This window comes from Scyliorhinus canicula, chromosome 7, assembly GCF_902713615.1.
Source record: "Scyliorhinus canicula chromosome 7, sScyCan1.1, whole genome shotgun sequence".
NCBI lineage: Eukaryota > Metazoa > Chordata > Chondrichthyes > Carcharhiniformes > Scyliorhinidae > Scyliorhinus > Scyliorhinus canicula.
The window spans coordinates 35,597,353-35,619,108 of NC_052152.1; the positions used below are offsets into that span (position 1 = coordinate 35,597,353).

General features: G+C 47.5%; 1 protein-coding gene across 5 annotated transcripts in view; it reads left to right on the plus strand.

Moving 5' to 3' along the window:
* Positions 1–21,542, plus strand: part of cmss1 (cms1 ribosomal small subunit homolog) — a 443,802-nt gene extending 422,260 nt beyond the window's left edge. For all 5 annotated transcript variants that reach the window (XM_038801753.1, XM_038801755.1, XM_038801756.1 and 2 more), the window contains 8 exons: positions 310–390; positions 1,569–1,695; positions 2,456–2,515; positions 7,785–7,887; positions 10,869–10,929; positions 14,801–14,888; positions 18,024–18,112; positions 21,327–21,542. In XM_038801753.1, coding sequence (XP_038657681.1) covers positions 310–390; positions 1,569–1,695; positions 2,456–2,515; positions 7,785–7,887; positions 10,869–10,929; positions 14,801–14,888; positions 18,024–18,112; positions 21,327–21,410 — 693 coding nt within the window. In that variant the 3' untranslated portion in view covers positions 21,411–21,542. The remainder of the gene's footprint in view (positions 1–309; positions 391–1,568; positions 1,696–2,455; positions 2,516–7,784; positions 7,888–10,868; positions 10,930–14,800; positions 14,889–18,023; positions 18,113–21,326) is intronic.
* Positions 21,543–21,756: the final 214 nt, after the last annotated feature.

The following is a 21,756-nucleotide window of genomic DNA, read 5'->3' on the forward strand; positions in this document are numbered from 1 at the left end:
GATCCCATGACTACATGGGTTTCCGGCTGAAGTTTCTGATGGTATTATTGTGACTTACTTCCAGAGGCAGCTGTTGGGATCTTGGGCAGGCTCCCTGTGCCCTGATTGTCTTTGTTAGCAGGGGGGGTATTAAAGTTGAGATAATTTTCAAATATATGACACCGTATGCATCCATTCTGCTAACTGTTTCAGCGAGTTATGCCATTTTGAAGTTCAGAGGCATGATCCACCAACAGCATTCGCATGAATCCCTGCCTTGTGTAGGCAGCTGCTGACAGTCTAGTCTTTATATTTATTTGTACTCTCCAGCAAACCGAATGTTTCATAGAGACAGAAGTGGAGGAAAATCCTGGAGCAAGTCCACTGAAGAAGAAGAAGAGGCGAAGAAAGGTAACTGCCTCTAAGCAAAAAAAATGATGAAGAAAATTCAGTCAAGGCAAATATTTATAGATGGAATAAGGTTCCCTGATACCCGTCTCCAATTTACGCAATCCTCACCTCACCTAGCCCCTAATATCTAAGCTACCCTACCTGTCAGCCATGATTGCCATTGCTTTGACTCTTTTTTGTTGGGTGCTATTTCTTTCCATTCAACTTTATATTATCATGATTACATTCAAAAGATCCGCCTGTGCCAACCTCCATCCACTGCCCTATCTGTTATTTTCTGTCTCGCTCAGTTCCTCAAATATGCCATTGCTCCCAACTCTCAAAGCTCATTGTATGAATTCCTTCCTTGCTCACAGCGTCAAAACCAAAACCATACCGATCAAGTCATCAATTGCACCTGACAAGACTGTGATCAAGATGTGTTAGTCCTGTTTGAATTCCTTTGTGCTGCTTTAGACAGTCAACCACACCATTCTCTTCCATTACCTTTCTTCTGTTTCCCAGCTCCATGGGACTGCTCGCATGGTTCAACTTCTACCTGCCCTGGTGCAGCCCGTACAATTCCTTTGCCACTCATATAGTCTCCGTTGAAGCCCGAGAGGGTGATCATTGCTCCCTCATCTTCTTTGTCTAAATGCTGTATCTCAATGACGTAATCTGAAGGCATGGAGATTTGTTCCCTATCAATACCGAAAACAACCACCTTTACTTTCCAATAATTCCACAGACCTCATGATGACTTCCCTGCCGTCCGACTGTCCATAATTCTTTTGGCTCCTGCTATAAACCCGTTCACTTGCTACTGAATCTGTTGTCTTTCCAAAATATCCACCCTCACAATTGTGCAGGTTTCTCACTCTTTGTATCTGGCCCTGGTGCTGCAGCAGAGTGAGCCGACTGCAGTGTTTTCCTCAATAATTAAACAATTAGAGAATTCCAAGCTGAATATCTTGATAGATCTGCCACAGCCATGAATTCAGTAACTCCTTTTAAATGAGGGCAGGGAAGCCCAAAGCGACTCTGTGACTTATAATCATCTCTATGTCAGGCAAACACTACAATAATTTTGATGCCAAACTAGTGATTTCGAAATTATCATTATATTGGGTGTATGTCTTTTTATTTTGCTACAAAGTGTCTGCTCTAAACTTGTCAATCTGTTTTATTTGTAAACGTAGAAGATTTCTGATATTCTGGTGAGCTCTACTCCAAAACCTGCTACCCCTGCTGATTTGCAGAATATGATTGCCCACCACTTCAAAAATGAACGGTCAGCGATAGAACTCGAGGAACTAAAACTGCCAGGTATGGAATACGTGTCCTCAAGTATACCATAAAAGTCACACTCAGTGAGGATTACAGTATTAACACCCTTAAAAACGGGATTTTAGAATTTTTAGTCCAGCTAGGACATATTTGAAATAAAAACAGAATATACTGGATAAGCTCAGCATGTCTGGCAGCATCTGTGGACAGAAACAGAGTTACTGTTTCGCGTCAAAATGACTTTCTACAGAACTGTAGACACTTCTGTAGAAGAGTCATTTTGATTTGAAACATTGGGTGCAACCTGACGATAAGACCTAACCTCTCCTCGGTGGGGCCGGAAGATCCCGGAAGCTGGTTAGATTTAGCGTCAGCAGGGACTCTGCAAGGATCTAATTCGCAACATCTCGCGAGTCGTAATGACTGTCGGGAATCCAGGACGAGGCCTCTCGCGGGACCTCGCTGCCGCGTACCGTCCCTATTCCAGCAGGACACGGCCAGTAAATCACACCCTTAAAATCTAGTTCTCCGCACAGATGCTGCCAGAGCTGAGTTTATCCAGCATTATCTGTTTTTATTTCAGATTTCCAGCATCTGCAGTATTTTTCCCGTATTTGGAATGCTGTGCTGACAATTTCAACCACAGGAAATATGGAATAACATTTGATAGATTATTGAGATATGAATATAATTTTTTTTTTTAACTTGACCCTTTAATGTAATGTTTCCAATCAGTTTGTGCAACATGAAGAAAATACATATAACCTTTGACAATCATAGGTTTTAATTTTTATTTCAGATTCTTGTTTTCTTCAGAGCAATGACCTCACGCATACCCTGTCCTCCTACCTGAAGCAAGGTAAGTGGCTCACACGTACACCACCATAAATCAATACAAGGTATACAACAAGCTGCATCTGAAGAAAGACAATTTTTTTATACATCCAACTGGTTTACTATATCCTTCAGAAAAGGGAGCTTCTCGCTCTGTTTGGTCAGATTTGCATGTGACAGAAGTCACACATAATTCATACTTTCAGCACAGCCAGGTTTGGCAATAAATAATGCCATAGCCCAAGAATAAATTTTAAAATGTGCCCAAACAAAGGCTCGATTATTTGGTTGCTTGAAATCTGAAATGGGAATGGAAAATACTGGAAATACTCAGCAGGTCAGGCAGCATCTGTGGAGAGGGAAATAGGGTCAGCATCTCAGGTTGACGACTTTTTGTCAGAAAAATATCCCGTCAACCAAACAGGTGAAACATTCAAAATAACTCGTAATTGACCCTGGCACACACTTAATATTATTACAGACAATATTCTACTGCTAAATTGTCTCAAATACCATTAAGAAAATAATAAATTTAGAGTACCCAATTCATTTTTCCAATTAAGGGGCAATTTAGCATGGCCAATCCACCTACCCTGCACATCTTTGGATTGTGGGGGCAAAATCCATGCAAACACAGGGAGAATGTGCAAACTCCACACAGTGACCCCAGAGCCAAGATTGAACCTCGGTGCCATGAAGCATCAGTGCTAACCACTGTGCCACCATGCTGCCATCTCAAATACCATTGTAATGCTGGCTTGTGGTGGTGACGCCTCCTTTCAGTCCTTACTATGAACTGCTCTCGGCCCATCAGTTTTGATGGAACAGATAATTAGCCTGCTGTCAGAGGCTATTAGCTTGATAGGGCACCACTCTGCATCAAGCATGGCTGAACAGGAGGCCCTCCCATTCTTACTGCCTGGCCGTAGGCATATTGGAAGGATTAACGTTATGAACACATCTTCCATTGTCATCAAGTCCTGGGGTGGGACTTGAACCTGCAGCTTCTGGCTCGGAGTCAGGGACACTACCCACTATGACGCAAGACCTCCTGTACTAAGAACAGTTTACCAGTTCTGCCTGTTTATCAGGATAATAAAGCTTTTCTCTAGTTACGGTGTTTTCGAACCAGAGTCAGGTGTGAAAAGAAGAATCACTTTACCACAATTAATGATCACATTTAGGCTGGGAATTTTTCACCGCCCCTCCCCACCATTCCAAGGCGGCATTTCCCACGGTGAATGTGGCAAGCCATTGGCTGCTGGCAGGGGCTTCTGTCCCGCTGAAGCTTATGGGCTTTTGCGTGGCTAATCTGCCCTGCTGTTGGGGAACCCGTCACACGGGGTCGACTTTAGTGGAACTGGAAGATCCCGTCCGTGGAATGGGCTGGAAAATCACACCATAGTATTTTTTTGCATACATCGCTCAACTTCACTATTACGTTCGAGCTGTCAGACTACATTCCTTGTACATATTAGCTGGAACCTATTTCGCACAGAAAAAGGAATATCGAAGGGTGCACTTCAACTTTCTGACAAGGAAAAGCAGCTTCATGTGTCATGTGAAAAGTGTCAGTAAAACTCAAGTTCCCAGCTCTGATCTAATCCTGGCTGCACAAAAGCCAAGAATTGCAAAAATCCTTGCACAACTCTCAAGATCATGTCAACTGCAGTATTATTTCAGCCTAGTGCAAAGCCACATTCAAAAGGTCCATACCACGCGATTCCTTGGAAAGTTTTAAAAGTCAGTTCTGGGATTATTTATTGTTGGGCCAAAGCAGTGTCCTCCCAATGTTGACACTGTGAGGGAACAGAACACCACGCAGGTATCAAAAAACCTATTGTTTCTTTGCTTGATGTCAACCTTCATTTTAATAAAGGTTGCAGTTGTGGTACAGTGGTCTTGGATCAGCTGCATCGCAGGCACAACCCTAATTTGGCAGATTTGGATCAATTTGCAGTCATTTTATATTGGTGACGCAACATTGGTTTACTATAGGCTTCTCAGAAATAAGAAAGCCTTCACAGAGCCATTTCCATGTTTAATGTTGCCCAGTTTCAGTTTGAATTTGAAGTTAGAGAGTAAAATTATGGGCTTGTGAAGCATAATGAAGAGTGCTCTTTCCAAGCGCTGGTACAGACACGATGGACCGAATGGCCTCCTTCTGCACTGTAAATTTTATGATTCTAATAATGTTTTTTAAAAAATAGAATCTGAATCTTTATCTATCACTTTTTAATATGGCTCTATCCTGACCTTTTCTGAAATTTAATATTGGTATGACAAACAAAATACCAATTGGAATCTTCTGGAGATTTATTTATTTCTCTGCACTGCGCTATGTGTATGCAGACCTACCACGTGACAGAAACATACAGCTAGTTTGAAGGCTACAAAAGCCACTTTTAGCATGTTTAAATGGTAAATATCTTATCAGATTTTTATCAAAGGCCAAAGGCTTTTTATCAGGCCACCCCCTGTCAGTGCCAATCTGCTCCCTGCACCCTGGCAGTGCCAAAGCACTGTCCAGCCATGTCCCTAATCACCCAGGTGCTACAAAGGCCCTCTCCCGGCATGGTCATCATGCCTACAAAGAGAATTCAACAGTGGCTGTGAGAGGGTCCTCAGTGATGAACTCTTTGCACTTCAGTGTCTATGTGGTGCTAGCTGCTTCTGTGGTGGAAAAGTTCCTCCAGTACAGGTATGCTGTTCAGGCATCAGAGGTTTAAAAAGATCCAGTCTAAAAAAAATGTTCTCAGTCCGCACACCTGCTCTTTTTACGAAGCACTTCATAGTAGAAACAAACACTGAAAAAAGGGACTCAGACAGGGCACCTGCTCAAAAGAGGAAGTACTTGAGAGTTAATGATCTGTTAAGTGCTATAAGAACAAACAAAGCTAATTGCTCCTTTGGGATGGCCATCAGCTGTCAATCAAAGGTTTGTAAAAGTCCACGGAGTGTGAAATTCAATGTAAACAACCAAGTACAAAGGGAAAACTTCAAAGGTAGTGAAATGCTTCTCCAAGAAACAAGCTGCAGCATGGCTCTGTCCTGTGAGAGGTTTTTAGGACAGACAAGCTGCAGCTGTGCTTTGCCCTGTTATGGAGTGATCAACATGAAAGAATGCAGGCTTTAAGGCTTCACAGACCCAAAGTGACCCTGATCCCAGGGAGAACCCCTGTCCTGGCCCGCTCCAGCTCAGCCCTTGCCCCCCAATGCCCAGTTTCCATGAAGGACCTCCCGGATGGCAGCTGGCCAGCGGCTGCTGTGCCTTTGTGCTCCCTGGAGGTAAGTGGAGAGGGATACTCACCTTTTTGCTCCCCTTCAGTGTCTATAGCGCCTGGTTTTAAGAACCAATAGTGATTTGTGCCCAGGGGGATGCGGGATAATGCTGGCAGATTGGTGCATTTGACTTTAATCTCATTAATGAGATTAAAATGAATGCAAGTTAGTTGTGGTCTGGGGCGGGATTCTCCGACCCCTCCCGCCGGGTCGGAGAACCGCTGAGGGGGCGGCGTGAATCCCGCCCCCGCCGGCTGCCGAATTCTCCGGCGCCGGGGACTTGGTGGGGGCGGGAACCGCGCCGGTCAGGGGCCGTTGCAGCGGCCCCCCCCCCCCCGGCGATTCTCCGGCCCGCGATGGGCCGAGTGGCCGCCCGTTTTAGGCTGGTCCTGCCGGCGTAAATTACAACAGGTATTTACTGACGGGACCTGGCACCGCGGGCAGCCTCGGGGGGGGGGGATCTGGCCCCGGGAGGTGCCCCTTGGTGGCCTGGCCCGTGATCAAGGCCCACCGATCCGCGGGCAGGCCTGTGCCGTGGGGGCACTCTATTCTTCCGCGTCAGCCGGTGTAACAGTCCGCAACGGCTGGCGCAGAGAAGAACCCCCCCCCCCCGCGCATGCGCTGGGTTGACTCCAGCACAATCTGGAGCTCCCGTGCATGCGCCAACTCCGCTGGCCGACAGAGGCCCTTCAGCGCCGGTTGGCGTGGCACCAAGCCCCTTCCACGCCAGCCGGCGCGGCGCAAACCACTCGGGCGCCGGCCAGCCCCTGAAGGTGCGGAGGATTCCGCCGGTTCACGGAGAATCCCACCCCAGTTTCTTTCTGGGAGAACCTGATCACACCAGCTGGAGCAGGCTGGGAGTATCAGACACTGTTTTGCGCCCGATAGAAATCCCGGTGGGATTCTCCGTCCGTTCACGGCGGCAGGATTTTCCAGTCTCGCTGCAGTAAATGGGAGATTTGACTGAGCGCCCTCTCCGTCCTCGCTGGCAGCGGTAACGGGGCGGATTTGCAATCGAGAATCCTGGCACCATTTCGGGGCTCTCACGACATAGCGGCAGTTGCGCCGGGCACAACACAGCCAGCGACTCGTCGCCAATAAGCGTCAAAGTGTATATATCCTCTGGGGGCGGTTCTCCGAGTCCTGCGCCGGGCCGGAGGATTGCCTCAAGCGCGCCACGACGCCCCGACACCGGTGAGCGATTCTCCAATGTGCGGAGAATCGGCACCATTTGCCCCGGCGCGTTTAGCACGCACCGGCCATGGGCCGGTGGAATCGGCAGGGCCACCAATTCTCTGGCCCAGATGGGCCGAGTGGCCACGCCGATACGACAGACTCTCGCCAGCGCCGTTCACCCCTGGTCGCTGCCGGTGGGAACTCTGCGCGAACGGTCCGGGGGCGGCCTGTAGGGGGGTTGGGGCCTCCGATGGGGTCTGGCCCACGAACGGGGCCCACCAATCGGTGGGCCAGCCCCCCCCACCCCGCTGGGCCTACTTTCTGGCGCGGCCAGCCCCTCAGAACCGACTCAGAACCTGAGTCAGGCGGCCAGCCCCTCAGAACCTGAGTCAGGGCTGGCGCGCTAAAGAAGTCCCGCATGCAAGCGAAGGATGGCGCGGCCCAACTATGTATTCGTGGGTTGGCGTGGCGCCCATTTGGCGCCGGGGAGGCTGGAGCGGTGTGAACTGCTCCAGCGCCGTGGGGGCCAGAATCAGTCGTACCCGGGCCTGGTTCGCGCCGTCGTGAAACGCGACGGCGTTCACGACGGCGCAAACACTCGGGCTCCATATTGGAAAATCGCCCCCAGGTGTTAAATCATTTTAGAATTTTTTTGATTTTCTTTGTTTATTTAAAATTTTTAAAATAGTTTTGCACTTGAGTTAATCAGTATTTATTCTGAATTTAACAAGGTTTTGACCAGTTTGAATTTTCTTTCCATATAGTATTGATTTAATAAACATAACAAATGCCTTCTATTTAAAATGCTTGTTCAAAGGGTGTCTGTTTGTCTACAGTTTGTCCAAAATGGGTGAAGTTGTGTAAGAACCACACCAAGAACAATTCGGTGCTGATGTTGATACTCTGCAGCTCTGCTCTCCGAGCCCTTGAAATGATCAGGTAAAGGAAGGACTTTCATGACCGTCGGACATGCATAGTACCTCTCAGCAAACTCATTTTGTTTTCTCAAGTGCGGTTAACAAGGCCCACAAATACTAATGGCTTTATAGTCAGTTTTGGTTGTGTTTAGTGAGGAATAAAACTTGGTCCAGCCACAAAGAGAACAGTCTCCTCCACCTCAAATAGTGTCAGGGATATTTAATGTTCACTAAATAGGAAACTATGGCCTCAGTTTAATATCTCCTCGAAAAGGGGCCTTCTCCCACAATGCAACACCCCTCAGTACTGCACGGAAATGCCAGTCTAAAATCCATATTAAAGTCCTGGAGTGAAGTTTGAGCCCACAGCGTTTTGACTCAGAGGCAGACTTGCTACTGCTGAGTGAAGCTTTTCCAAAACTACACCCGCAAGCGGTTTTTACATTTTCTCTTATTTATTAATGAGATGTGGGCATTGCTGGTTAGGCCATCATTTATTGCCCACCCCTAACTGCCATTGAGAAGGTGGTGGTAAGCTGCCTTCTTGAAACGTTGCAGTCCATGTGGTGTAGTACACCCACAGTGCTGTTAGGAAGAGAGTTCCAGGATTTTGACCCAGCGACAGTGAAGGATCGGCGATATATTTCCAAGCCACATAAATATTTCTGCTGCCCTTGTCCATCTGGTAGTGGAAGGTGCTGCCTAAGGAGCTTTGGTGAGTTCCTGCAGTGCATCTTATAGATGTTATACGCTGCTAATACTTTTATTGGTGGTGGAGAGAGTGAATGTTTGTAGAAGTGGTGCCAATCATGCGGGCTTCTTTGTCCTGGATGGTGTCGAGCTTCTCGTGTTGTTGGAGCTGCACTCGCCCAGGAAAATGGACAGCATTCCATCACACTATTGACTTATGCCTTGTAGATGGTGGACAGGCTTTGAGGGGTCAGGAGGTGAGTTACCCGCCTCAGAATTCCTGACTTCTGACCTACTCTTGTAGTCACAGTATTGAAATGGCTGGTCCCGTTCAATTTCTGGTCAATGGTAACCCCCAGGATGTTGATAGTGGGGAATTCAGCAATGGTAATGCCATTGAATATCAAGGGGCGATAGTTAGATCCTCTATTGTAGGAAATGGTCATTGACCTGTCACTTGTGTGACACAAATGTTACTTGCCACTTGTCAGCCCGAGCCTGGATATTGTTTACATCTTGCTGCAGTTTGGACATGGACTGCTACTGCAGTTACTTATTTTTTTGAAATGTAATACCAATGTTACTGTAATGCACTTAACTTCTTTCATACTTCCAGCTAGCTATTACTTTTTGGAATTTCCTTTCCCTCCTCACTTCATGGCTCAATGCTGGTTTCCACAGGCAGACTGAATTTTCTCTGAACCCAAATGTGGATCTTCACTCATTTCTGAGAATGAGTTAACCTGACCAAGTTTAACTTAATTACCTATTTGGTGCCAATAGCTCGCTGGTGTCATTTAAATGAGGGGTTAAGTTTTTAAAAAATAAATTTAGAATACCCAATTAATTTTTTCCAATTAAGGGGCAATTTAGCTTGGCCAATCCACCTACCCTGCACATCTTTTGAATTGTGGGGGCAAAACCCACGCAAACACGGGAAGAATGCGCAAACTCCACACGGACAGTGACCCAGAGCCGGGATTGAACTGGGACCTCGACGCCATGAGGCAACAGGGCTAACCCAATGAGGCAACAGAGCTAACCCAAAATGAGGGGTTAAGTTGATTGGGGTGGCACAGTGGTTATCATTGCTGCCTCACAGCACCAGGGACCCGGGTTCAATTCTAGACTTAAGTTACCATCTGTGTGGAGTTTGTATGTTCTTCCGGGTGCTCTGGTTTCCTCCCACAGTCCAAAGATGTGCAGGTTCAGTGGATTGGCCATGCTAAATTATCCCTTTGTGTCCAACAGGTTAGGTGGGGTTATTGGCTTCTGGGGATAAGGTGGGGGTGTGGGCCTAGGTAAGGTGCTCTTTCAGAGCGTCAGTGCTGACATGATGGGCCAAATGGTCTCCTTCTGCACTGTGATGATTCTATAATGTTTGTTCAGGCATCAAGTCTCAATGTAGCGCAGTCGGCCCACTCACTTTACCCACGTTTTGGGAACAGCTTGAATTTCCTGCCTACAGTACTCTTACCAGTTGCCGTATTCTACCCAACCAAGGTAATGATATCATTGCTATATTAGTGAAGGCGGCCAGCTGATATTCAACCTGACAGTCAACGTTCTGATATGGGGCTCTTTTGAACACCAGGAGGAGCCGGCAGCTTTTGTAAGTATTAGTAATGGGGGAAAACTGGAGGAAAGGAAAATGCAAATTGTATGGAGAGAAAGAACATTAACTTGTCCAATGAGGAACGGTTGGGAACTCTGGGTCTGTACTCGATGGAGTTTAGAAGGCTGAGCGGGGATCTCAATGAAACTTACAGAATACTGAGAGGCCTAGATAGAGTAGACGTGGAGAGGATGTTTCCACTGGTAAGAGAAACTAGAACCAAGGGCACAGCCTCAGACTGAACGGTCGATCCTTTTAAACAGAGATGAGGAGGAATATCTTCAGCTAGAGGGTGGTGAATCTGTGGAACTCATGCCGCAGAAGGCTGTGAAGGACAAGTAAAGAGTGTCTTTAAGACAGAGTTAGATAGGTTCTTGATTAATAGGGGGTTTAGGGGTTATGGGGAGAAGGCAGGAGAATGGGGATGAGAAACATATCAGCCATTGAATGGTGGAGCAGACTCAATAGGCCAAATGGCCTAATTTTGCTCCTTATGGTCTTCACAAAGTACAAAGTTCTCTGTTATAGTAACATGGTATACCTTCCCCTGCACACAGCCACCACCCCCCACCTGCCTCCTCCCCAAGATTTTGCTCCTGCACTTAACATTCCTTTCTGAGCTTTTTAAATGTAAGCTTTAACCCGTGTAAATTAAACAGGCCACAATTGCAATGATTGTATCTGATTTGTTTTGGCAGACTGATGACAGCTTTTAAAGGTGACTGTAAGACTCTAAAATTATTTGCAAAGCATATAAAGGTAAGTACGGATCTCATTCCACTTTGCATTATTTCAGCTAGCTTTTAATAGTTGATGGTTGGTCCTGAGAGTTCATTTCACTTTATTTGTTGGACTGGCTATGAACTGGTGAAATAATTTGGCAGCAACTATTTCTCATGTGCTTCTCATGGGTGTGAACGAGAGAAGCTCTTCCTTATTTTTGAACAAAATGTAGTAGAACTTTACGAGCATAAACATTTCCTCCACTCCATGGCTGCCCAACCCTTGCTTAAATGAGCACTCGATAACAAGCTGTTTTCCAGTTCCAACCTGCCAACAATACGCAAGGCGACTGTGCAAAATCTAATGCTTTCAGTCTATGTTGCAACCAGCTCTTTGTTCCATTTGAAAAGTCAATGTTGGATTGTGCAAAGGGCCTCAGAAATAAATGTTACAGAACTCTCCAGACACACTAAGGTAAAACTATCAGCGGCCATGGAGAATTTAGAAGACATTCACCTGAAATTAATTCTTTCCACTTTTTCCCAAGGAAGCAGCTAGCTGATAACAAACTTAATGAGATAATAGTGTGAAAACTTTACTTGACCCGTAGGAGATAATATGGCCCTTGGCATTGCTGGATGAGAAGTAGTTTTGAGGGACCAATTTCTGTTCTCAGCTGTGTGTGTGGCAGCTGCCAAATTGGAAGGCAAAAACTTAGACAGATCCAGGACACCTGCTTTAAACAGACATTGCACCAGCTAATCAGGAGCATACTGGCCATTTTAGGAAATTGTTTATCAACTGAGTCATGTGTTAACTGTATAAATGAAACAAGAGAATAAACAGATGGATGGCATTCATCGCATAAAGAGGTTCGTATTGACACTGGAGCAGGGGAGTAGTTGCCACCCGTAACCCTGGTCCCCAAAGGGGCAACCACAACCCCCCCCCCCCCCCCCCCCCCGACATGAGGGTGACCTGTATTCCCCCGCCCCCTTATCCATCACATCGGCATTGGGGCATCACTGCCCCCCCCCCCCCTCCCCAGTGCGCACACCCGCTATGGGGTTGATGAGGGCCCTACGCCTTTAAAGACCATCCCCCTCCCTTTCAGTGCTCATCTCTGTCAGGCCCAGGGCAGCACGGTGGCCAAGTGGTTAGCATAACCGCCTCACGGCGCTGAGGTCCCAGGTTCGATCCCGGCTCTGGGTCACTGTCCGTGTGGAGTTTGCACATTCTCCCCGTGTTTGCGTGGGTTTCGCCCCCACAACCCAAAAATGTGCAGAGTAGGTGGATTGGCCACGCTAAATTGCCCCTTAATTGGAAAAAATAATTGGGTAATCTAAATTTATATAAAAAAAAAATTAAAAAAATCTCTGTCAGGCCTCTTTCACCCCCCCCCCTCCCTCCTCCCTCCCCCATGTGTCCGTTTCAGGGGACCTCCCATTCAGAAAACCTCCTTTGAGTGCCCCCCCCCATATCTTTGTGCACCCCCCCCCCCCTTCACCAGGGTGCCAGGCTGCCCTGCCCTGACCCGACCAACCTGGGGCTCCAATGGCCTCGGAGCCCCCCCCCCCCCCCCCCCCCCCCCCGCCCGCCCCGACGTGGTCATCGCATGGGGGGCGGGTTTTTCCCGGATGGGCCGAGTGACCTTGAAAAAAAACTGAGTCCCGCTGGGGCTGTCCACACCTGCTCACAGCCGGCGGGAACTCTGCGTGCAAGGGTCAGGTGGTGCCCTGTGGGGGTAGGGGGCTTCGACCCCGGGGGGGGCCTCCGATGCGGCCTGGTCCGCGATCGGTCCACCGATCGGCGGGCCGGCCTCTCTGTCCCACGGGCTCTTTTCCTACGCGCCGGCTCCTGTACTCCTGTGCATGTTGCGTCGGGGCCGGAGCCACTGCGCATGCACGCATTGGTGCCACTGCGCATGTAGATGTTGGTGCCAGAGCCCATGCGCATGCGTGCATTGGTGCCACTGCGCATGTAGATGTTGGTGCCAGAGCCCATGCGCATGCGCGCGTTGGTGCCACTGCGCATGTGGACGTTGGTGCCGGAGCCACTGCGCATGCGCGCGTTGGTGCCACTGCGCATGTGGACGTTGGTGCCGGAGCCACTGCGCATGCGCATGCGCGCGTTGGTGCCACTGCGCATGTGGACGTTGGTGCCGGAGCCACTGCGCATGCGTGGATCCCGCAGCGAACAGTTCATGCCGGGATTGGCAGCTGGAGTGGCATGAACCACTCCAGTGCCAGGAATCACTCCTGACAGCGGCCCGTTCATGCCGTCGTAAAACGCAACAGCGTTTACGACGGCGCGGACACTCTGCCGCGGGATGGGAGAATCCAGCCCATGGTTTCCAGTCGGAGCACCAGGACGGGTTAGAAACCTGATAGACCGAGGTAGAATATTCAATGCTGTTTAAATTGGTTTGTTTTTACGCCTTCTGTTTATTCAGAGTTAATCCCACGCTTAAGCATACCCTCCCATCCAGTGTGTGTTATGGTTAAAATTGGCCATGGGACTTGCCTGCCAATGTTCCACAATGATCCCTCCGGCTGAATTTTAACCTGCTCCCCTGAGCAGGTGAGAAAGACACCCACCAGAAACCAGTAGACTCATTCTTTAAATACCTAGACCAGTCCGTTTTTAGACACCAGTGAGGCGCCGGCCTCGCCCCCTGTGTTGGTGGAGCCGGTGATTCCTGAAAGCTGGAGACTCAAGCCTCTAATGGCCTGAGCATATGTAAATGAGTTTAAAGACTCATTCAAATATGCAAATCTGATTCATGAGTAGCAAGGACGTGGTCAAGATTGCATCGGGAGCTGCAGGTCGGGAGCATTGCAATCCATTCAGCGCCTGCGGGTATGAAATTGTATGAATTAAGTAATGGCATGATGGGAAAATCAGTCAACTACTTGGTACAATGTAAGAAAGGCTGACTCCACATAACTTAAAGCATGAATAAGATCAGAGAAGGTCAAGCTATTCCAAAATGCCTGACCTCTGTAAATTCTGATCAGGTTAACTCATCATGACCCAGGGCTATATGAGTAAGACAAGATAAGGTCAGGGAAGAAGGAGTAACCGACCTTTTAATGTTCTATCAAAGGACAAGATAATGGTATGAGTGATGAGACAAAGAGTCCTAGGAGGTCAGCAGGTTGCGCCATGTTTTATGATTTTGCTTATGTTTCCACTTCCGATCGAATTCCTGATTAAGCTGTAGTCACGCAATCCTGATAATGATAATGTATAAATATTGATCTGATTCTCTGTGTAGGCGCGGACTTGAGGAGGAATAAGCAGTGGGTACCTACTGCTCTCTGAACTCAAGTTGCAGCCAATACTGCATGCGGTCTTTCCGTAAATAAAGACTACTTATTTTGTCGAAACTAACTTTGTTGAGTCTTTCTACCACAGTCCAGAAGCAGGAAAAATATTGACTTCTACATCGCAACACAGTTTAGGGCTCTCCTTCTATTCTCCAGGGATAACAGGACGTGTGCTGGGTTAATGCCACCAGAAAACCGCTCCCCACATGTGATCTATACAGTTTATCTGAATCTATATTAGACAAACAGTCCTTGTGTTAACATTTTGTTACATTTATTCGGTGAGGCTAAGGTGAGCACAAATTCTTCTCCTGAAGAATTCGGTGGAGGAGGGGCATAGGAGGGAATTCAGTGGAGGAGGGATATGGGAGGTGTGCGGGGGGCGTTGGGGGTGGTGGTCATTCTCAACCCCCTCACTTTGCCTCCATACATACCCTTCAATGTGGCATATCAGTTCTCCCTTGATCAGTGAAACAAAATAATTTGACTTGTGTGCCTGGCTGCATGGTACAACTGATATCTGTCCTGTGATGTTACAGTTTATTACAGGAACTCATCGTGTTCCCTTTCTCATCCAGGTGGAAGAACAGATAAAATGGCTTTCCAAAGGTGTCATACATCTTGGTGTCGGAACACCAGGACGGGTTAGAAACCTGATAGACCGAGGTAGAATATTCAATGCTGTTTAAATTGGTTTGTTTTTACACCTTCGCTTAAGCATACCCTCCATCCAGTGTGTGTTATGGTTAAAATTGGCCATGGGACTTACCTGCCAATGTTCCGCAATGATCCCTCCGGCTGCAATTTTAACCTGCTCCTCTGAGCAGGTGAGAAAGACACCCACCAGAAACTAGTAGATTCATTCTTTAAATACCCAGACCAGTCCCGAGTGCCGGCCCAAACACAGACGCTTTTCCAACAAGCAGAAAGAAGAGACCGGGCCTGGAGAAGTTAGTTTAAATTTGTTTTTAAAATATTATCTAAGGGACCTGGAGAAGCAAGACTGCTCCTTCAGGCTCCACATGGAATTTGGCTCCGTGGCATCCAGTTTTCTGGCACCAAAATAACCTCCAAGCATCAACAATTCTGGTGTAGACTGTGCTGGATACCATTTTGGTAAAGGCCAAAGAGACACTTTACCCACACCGAGTGTTTATTAAACTACAGTATTGACATACACATATCAGAAGCCTAAAGCCTGCTTCTGCTATCTCTTGCATCAGATAACACCAGTGCTGATTGATTCCGGGTAAACCAATATTAATTAACACTGTTTTTTAAAAACAAAGCAAAGTGCTTAACATTATTATCTCCACACTTGGACCTGGAATTTCCAACATTACTCCTGACTCCAACCCCTCCAACCATCCCCCCAACCCTGGCCCTGACCTCCTAACACATCCTCCCCATCTCCACCAACATGCACATCCTGACCACCCCTCCCCATCCCACCCCGCACCCCTCACAACAATACTCCAGACCATCACAATCTTCTTTCTCGAGCCCCAATCGCATTCCAAAGCCCAGCCATTGCCCCTCAATACCCCTGCCCTTTTACCCACTTAACTGAAACTTGGCATATGAACCAGCTCCCACCAGCTACCTGATGATGAGGCCTGGGGCCCCAAATCCCTGGCTCTCCTGAAATCTCCTCCCTGTAAATTGGAGCACTCACCCGCTGGCTGGTACCGTGCTCCTATCTGCCAACCAGTTAGCATTCCCTGCCAGGTTTGAGGTAAAATTCTCCTGGGCCTCATGCTGCTGCATTCTTGTTCTCACGAGAATTCCTCCCTACAGTATGGAGAGGCTAGAATTCCAACCGTTAACAAGAGGAAAGGCATTGAGGAGAAAGGGTCCTCTGAAGTGGTTCACTGACGTAGGAACACTCTGAAGGAAGAGGAAACAAATAAATGGCTAATTGTGAAGGATTGGATGATAATGAAGAAGGAAAAAAGATGATAATGAAGGAGTGAGATGGGGAAGAGGAAAATGAATAACCAGGAAGGAGAGAAAGGAATGGAAGGCAGTTGTGGGGCTCAGTGGGAGAGAGGATGACGTTGAAGGCAAGAGCTATGCATTTGGCTGTGAGAGGATGGAGAGTGTTGCCGTTAACTGACAGGGAGTGAGAGAATGAAGAGATAGATTGGGGCAGAAACTGATAGCTATGTTTTAGAATGGGGATTCTGGAGAATGCTACAATTAACTGATGAGGAGTAGGGAAGGAGTGTGCCAGAATAAACAGGAAGTGAAGGGAAAGAGTTCCAGCTTGAACAAAAGATAGAGGAGAAGAAATGCAGTGGTTTTGAGGGGTGTGGAATATGGGCACCAGATTCAACTGAGACTGAAAACAAGAAGAACGGCGGGTTGCTTTCATAGAAAAGAGTGCCAATATGAACTGGGGTGGTTTGGAGTGTTGCTGTGAAAGTTTAGGGTTCAATTTTAGGTTAAATTTTATGTCTTCAGGCTTGCATGGTTTACGCCTCGAATGCAGGTGAACAAATATTGACACACCTAAAGTTAAGCTGCAATCCTTGTTGATGTTTGTTTTGCACATCTTGGATTTGAAAACCAAGGCTTACACTTGGGTATTGTGCCAGACAGAATTGAAGCATGCAATAGGCAAGGCAAAATTAAGTCATGAGTATAATTCAGTCTGTCAGAATAATACAGTCTTGTCTATTACTATAGAATTATACCTTAAATTATATGTTTTTATTTTTCAGTTTAATTCAGCATAAATTTAATTGTCATTATATGTACATTCTGTGATAGAATGTATTTGACTGTGGGAACAGATGAAACTAAATTTCTCAAAACCCAACCAAGGGATATAAAGAACATTTATTGTACTGATACCTGTGCCTCACGTTCACTCCTTGTAACAGGTTTGTGTGTTTCAGAATTATTGGTTAGACAGTCTGGAATCATGGATAATGTGTGGAGCTGTTGTGAGGGGTGAGGGTTAGAGGGCCTTAACAGCCTCTAGCACCGCTGAAGCTAAGTCGGAGACCTGAGCCCGACTTTCCTACTTGTCACTCACCTGCCTCTGTCATTGTCTCCCGACGCGGGGGACCCAACTTCACCCCGTTCCTACCTTCCAGGAGGAAAAATATGGCAGGTGGGGACCCTTTTAAAGGGGACATGTCTAAACCCGAGCTTCCAGCCTCCCCCATGCAAATCTGTCCCTTTATTATCATGCATATTAATAACACTCTGTAATAGTATCCTTCACCCCTCCTGTCATCATATCATAGTATTCCACTGCAGTGACGTTATAAATAGAAATAGAACATAGAACAGTACAGCACAGAACAGGCCCTTCGGCCCTCGATGTTGTGCCGAGCAATGATCACCCTACTTAACCCACGTAACCCGTATACCTGTAACCCAACAATCCCCCCATTAACCTTACACTACGGGCAATTTAGCATGGCCAATCCACCTAACCCGCACATCTTTGGACTGTGGGAGGAAACCAGAGCACCCGGAGGAAACCCACGCACACACGGGGAGGACGTGCAGACTCCACACAGACAGTGACCCAGCCGGGAATCGAACCTGGGACCCTGGAGCTGTGAAGCATTGATGCTAACCACCATGCTACCGTGAGGCCCCAAATGGTGGGGTTCAGCACAGCCTTCCCCAATCATGACAAAAGAGACACAAACTGCAAACTTACATAAGGGACAAGTGTATTAAAATTAATCCACTCACAAGATTACGTACAACTAGCATTTCAGAGCCGAAGCGATGACAATCATTACTAATGATTGTGAATGTTAACTCTTCCCTGTTGGCCAGATGGACTCAGTCTGCAGTCTGTGAAGTATGTCATTCTTGATTGGAATTGGCGTGATCAGAAGCTCAGAAGATTAATGGATATTCCAGAGGTAATTTCTGACTTGCTGAACTATCCATTAAAAGACGTGGTTTTATATGTGTGAATAAAATACCCGCCTCCCGCATTATTATCTTATGTCTTCCAATTTAATGCCAGTATCACATTCTTGTGTTACTGTGCATTGACTCCAGGTGAACGAGTAAGTGGTCTATAACTTGTTTGAAGACGTTAGCCATATTCTGACCATAGTTTGATCTGAAACATAACTTAACATCTGGGACAATTTAATGCTGCAGAAATAATTATGCAGCAAACACATCTGTTCCAGCTGATGACACGGCAAATAGGAACTAACTTAAATATCCAAGATTTGTTACAAGAGGAATATGGTGCATATTTCTAACATGTAAAGGCTAAAAGCCTTTACCAATGAATCATCAGTCTTATTTTCAAGTCATTTCCATGCAGATTATTGTGATCATTTCTTATGCAGTGGAATGAAAGTCGGGCAAGTTCTATAATGATCGTACAGCCTACTCTGCCAGATTACCATCCAGCAGTGAAGTTGAAAATCTCTTCGAAATTGAAATAATCACAATACCACTCCTGACAATTTAGGAGGAATGGTTGCTGCTCCAGCATTTGATCGGTAAACCCAGGCATCGTCTCAGAGTCAATAGGTTTGAAATCGATGCTGGTTTGTGTGTGGGAGGGAGTCAGGTGTCGGGGAGGGCTCTGATACTTGCCAGAGCGGCTTTTTATTTAAAGTTAAGAAAACCTAAATCAGGTGGAGTAACTGAGGTTCAATAAAGTTTCTAGCATTTGTTTTCTGAGTCAAACGTTGCTCGGCAACTGTTTGGCAAGTAATAAAATTGCTCAGGAGCATCTGGGTTACATTTCAAAACTGAGAATACGCTCTTAATGTCCAGCTAATGTGACCTTTATCGATATGGGGCGTGATTGAACGGCCTCGTCAAGTCCGGCTCGCTCACGTGACGAGGCCGTTGTAGCGCTCTGAATGCCTTGTGAGATCTGATGAGATCTCACGAAACAGCATGAGCTGGATCTCACCCTCATTGGGCAAGATCCAGATTTACATACTTTAGTGAGCCATTAGCCTCGTTTAAATATATCGGCGCCCAATTCTCCCGAGGCCCAGGAACGAATGCCCGTACCTGGGAGGCCTCGCCTTAGCGCCATTTAGCGCTGGTCCACACAAAAGTGGACAAGGTGTAATGGCACCTGGGAAGGGGGTCTCCCAGGCTTTCAGAGGCCCTGGGTAGTCAGGCTCTGGGCAGGTGCCAGCTTGCCCACGCAAGGCATCAGGCCAGGAGGTGCCCTTCCCGTAAGAGATGGGGTGAGGAGGGGCTTGAGATCCCCCTAGAACATACGTTGGGGGTCCAGAGGCCACAGTGCAGAGTCCAGGGGGGGTGTAAAGATCAGGCTAGTATTTAAAAATGGCGCCCCTGATCTCGTCCTGCATTGACGAGCTGAATGGGCGGCACGTTAGCACAGTGGTTAGCACTGTTGTTCCATAGTGTCAGGGACCCACGTTCTCCCTGTGTCTTCGTGGGTTTCCTCCGGGTGCTCCGGTTTCCTCTCACAAGTCCCGAAAGACGTGCTTGTTAGGTAAATTGGACATTCTGAATTCTCCCTCTGTGCACTCGAATAGGCGCTGGAGTGTGGCGACTAGGGGCTTTTCAGTAACTTGCCAGTAACTTCATTGCCGTGTTAATGTAAGCCTACTTGTGACAATAATAAAGATTATTATTTAAAGTGCAGCCTCAGGTGTTAGTAACATGGCAGGGTTTCTCAGACTAGAGAAGATTAAGTTCACCTTAAGGGGTTCAATTCAGGGGTTCGCTCGGAGGTGGCAGCCGTTCATCGACGTCTTTAAGGAAAACTGACCGTCAGCAGAAGAGGTGGGGGCGGAACGGAGGGCAGGGAGGCATGGCAGTGAAGAATACAGGTAGGGAATCTAATATATGGATAGTCAGGAGGTAGGACGGGGGGAAGTTGGATATGTTACTGTGAGGTTGTTGCTTGTGTCGGACCCCTCGGTTGTTTTGAGTGTTAAAATTACAAATACTTCAATAAAATGTTTTCTTTAAAAAAAAAGTGTGGCCTCAGCGGGATTTTCCTCGCCAAAGAGAAAGAAAGAGCCCCGTTTGATAGTGGGGTTGTTCCCAACGCTGCAGGAGCTGAAAAACACCCCAATGTATCCGCCCACAACAGGACTCTTTTTGGGATGTTAAATCGCACCAATAATGGGCGGGATTCTCCGACCCCCCGCCGGGTCAGAGAATCAGCGGCGGGCCGCACGAATCGCGCCACGCCGCCACGATGCCGGGACGCGATTCTTCGCAGAGCAGATAATTGGCGCCATTGGGGCAGGCGTGGTCGGCGTGACGCCGGTCGAAGTATGCGACGACTCTCCAGCACGGGCCGGCGGCCGATTCTCCGGCCCGGATGGGCCGAGCGGCCGTCATCAAAAAGCCGAGTCCCACCGGCGGCGTTTTAACATCCTCTGAGGCGGCGGGACCTCAGCGTTTAATGGTCCGGGGGCAGCCTTTGGGGAGGGGGGGGGAGGGGTCTGACCCGGGCGGGGGGGGCCTCCGTAGTAGCCTGGCCCGCAATCGGGACCCACCGATTGGCAGGCCGGCCTCTCTGTTCCCTGGCCTCCTTTCCTCCGCACTGGCTCCTGGAGCCCTGTGCCATTTGGCATCGGGACTGGCGCGGGGAAGAAGGCCACTGTGCATGCGCTAGTTGGCCCCAGCCCAACTGTGCATGCGCGAACCCCGCGGTGCCGAGTTCAGGCCAGGATTGGCAGCCGGAGCGGCATGGGCCACTCCAGCGCCGTACTAGCCCCCTATGGGCCGCAGAATGGGGTCCCGGAACGGGCGCCGACGCCGGAGTAAAACACCCGTTTTCACGTCGGCGTCGGCATTTAGCTGCCCGATTTGAGAATCCCGCCCATCATATTTAGCTTATTTGAGCCAATCATTTATTTCATGCATTATGAGCTAATCATGCTCTGAATAGAGATATCTCCCTCCTCTCTCCATATGGACACATACAGACTTGTATAGCTTGAACTGATCATCCACTGTATATATTAGGCCAGTCAATTGTTCTTTCATATTTTAAATGAGCTAGTTGTTGTCTGTACATAGCAGATCATTATGTGTTTATTATTGATATTTTTTGCATAAGATTACAAGCTCTTTATAATTGAGAGCTAAGTGATATTCTGTATATTTTAGGTAAAACAGGAAACACTGAAGCTGCTGGAAACATGTATCATCCCGGCCTGTAAAAGTGGACCTGTGAAACTGGGCCTCTTCTGACACCAATTATTTCCTGCCAAAGATTGAGCTTGTTTGTTGGTTTCCTCCTATTTGGAAGCAGACAGTATGACATGTTGTTATTTTAAATTGCACGCTGAATCCTGAATTTAATAAAATAGTTCACATTCTTAATGCTTTGTCTAATTTGCTGGCCTTATTACACTTCATAGCAGCGCACTGTTGGTTTGATCTTTAAGCTTCTATGTGCACATGAGGCAGACCGTTTTCCAATATTCTTCACTGCAGCAAGTGAGCTGCATATATGTAAGCAGGTTAAATCAAAATGAACAAGACTTTGGGCACAATTCTCCAGCCTCATTGCACTCTGGCTCGAGCGAAACAAGGC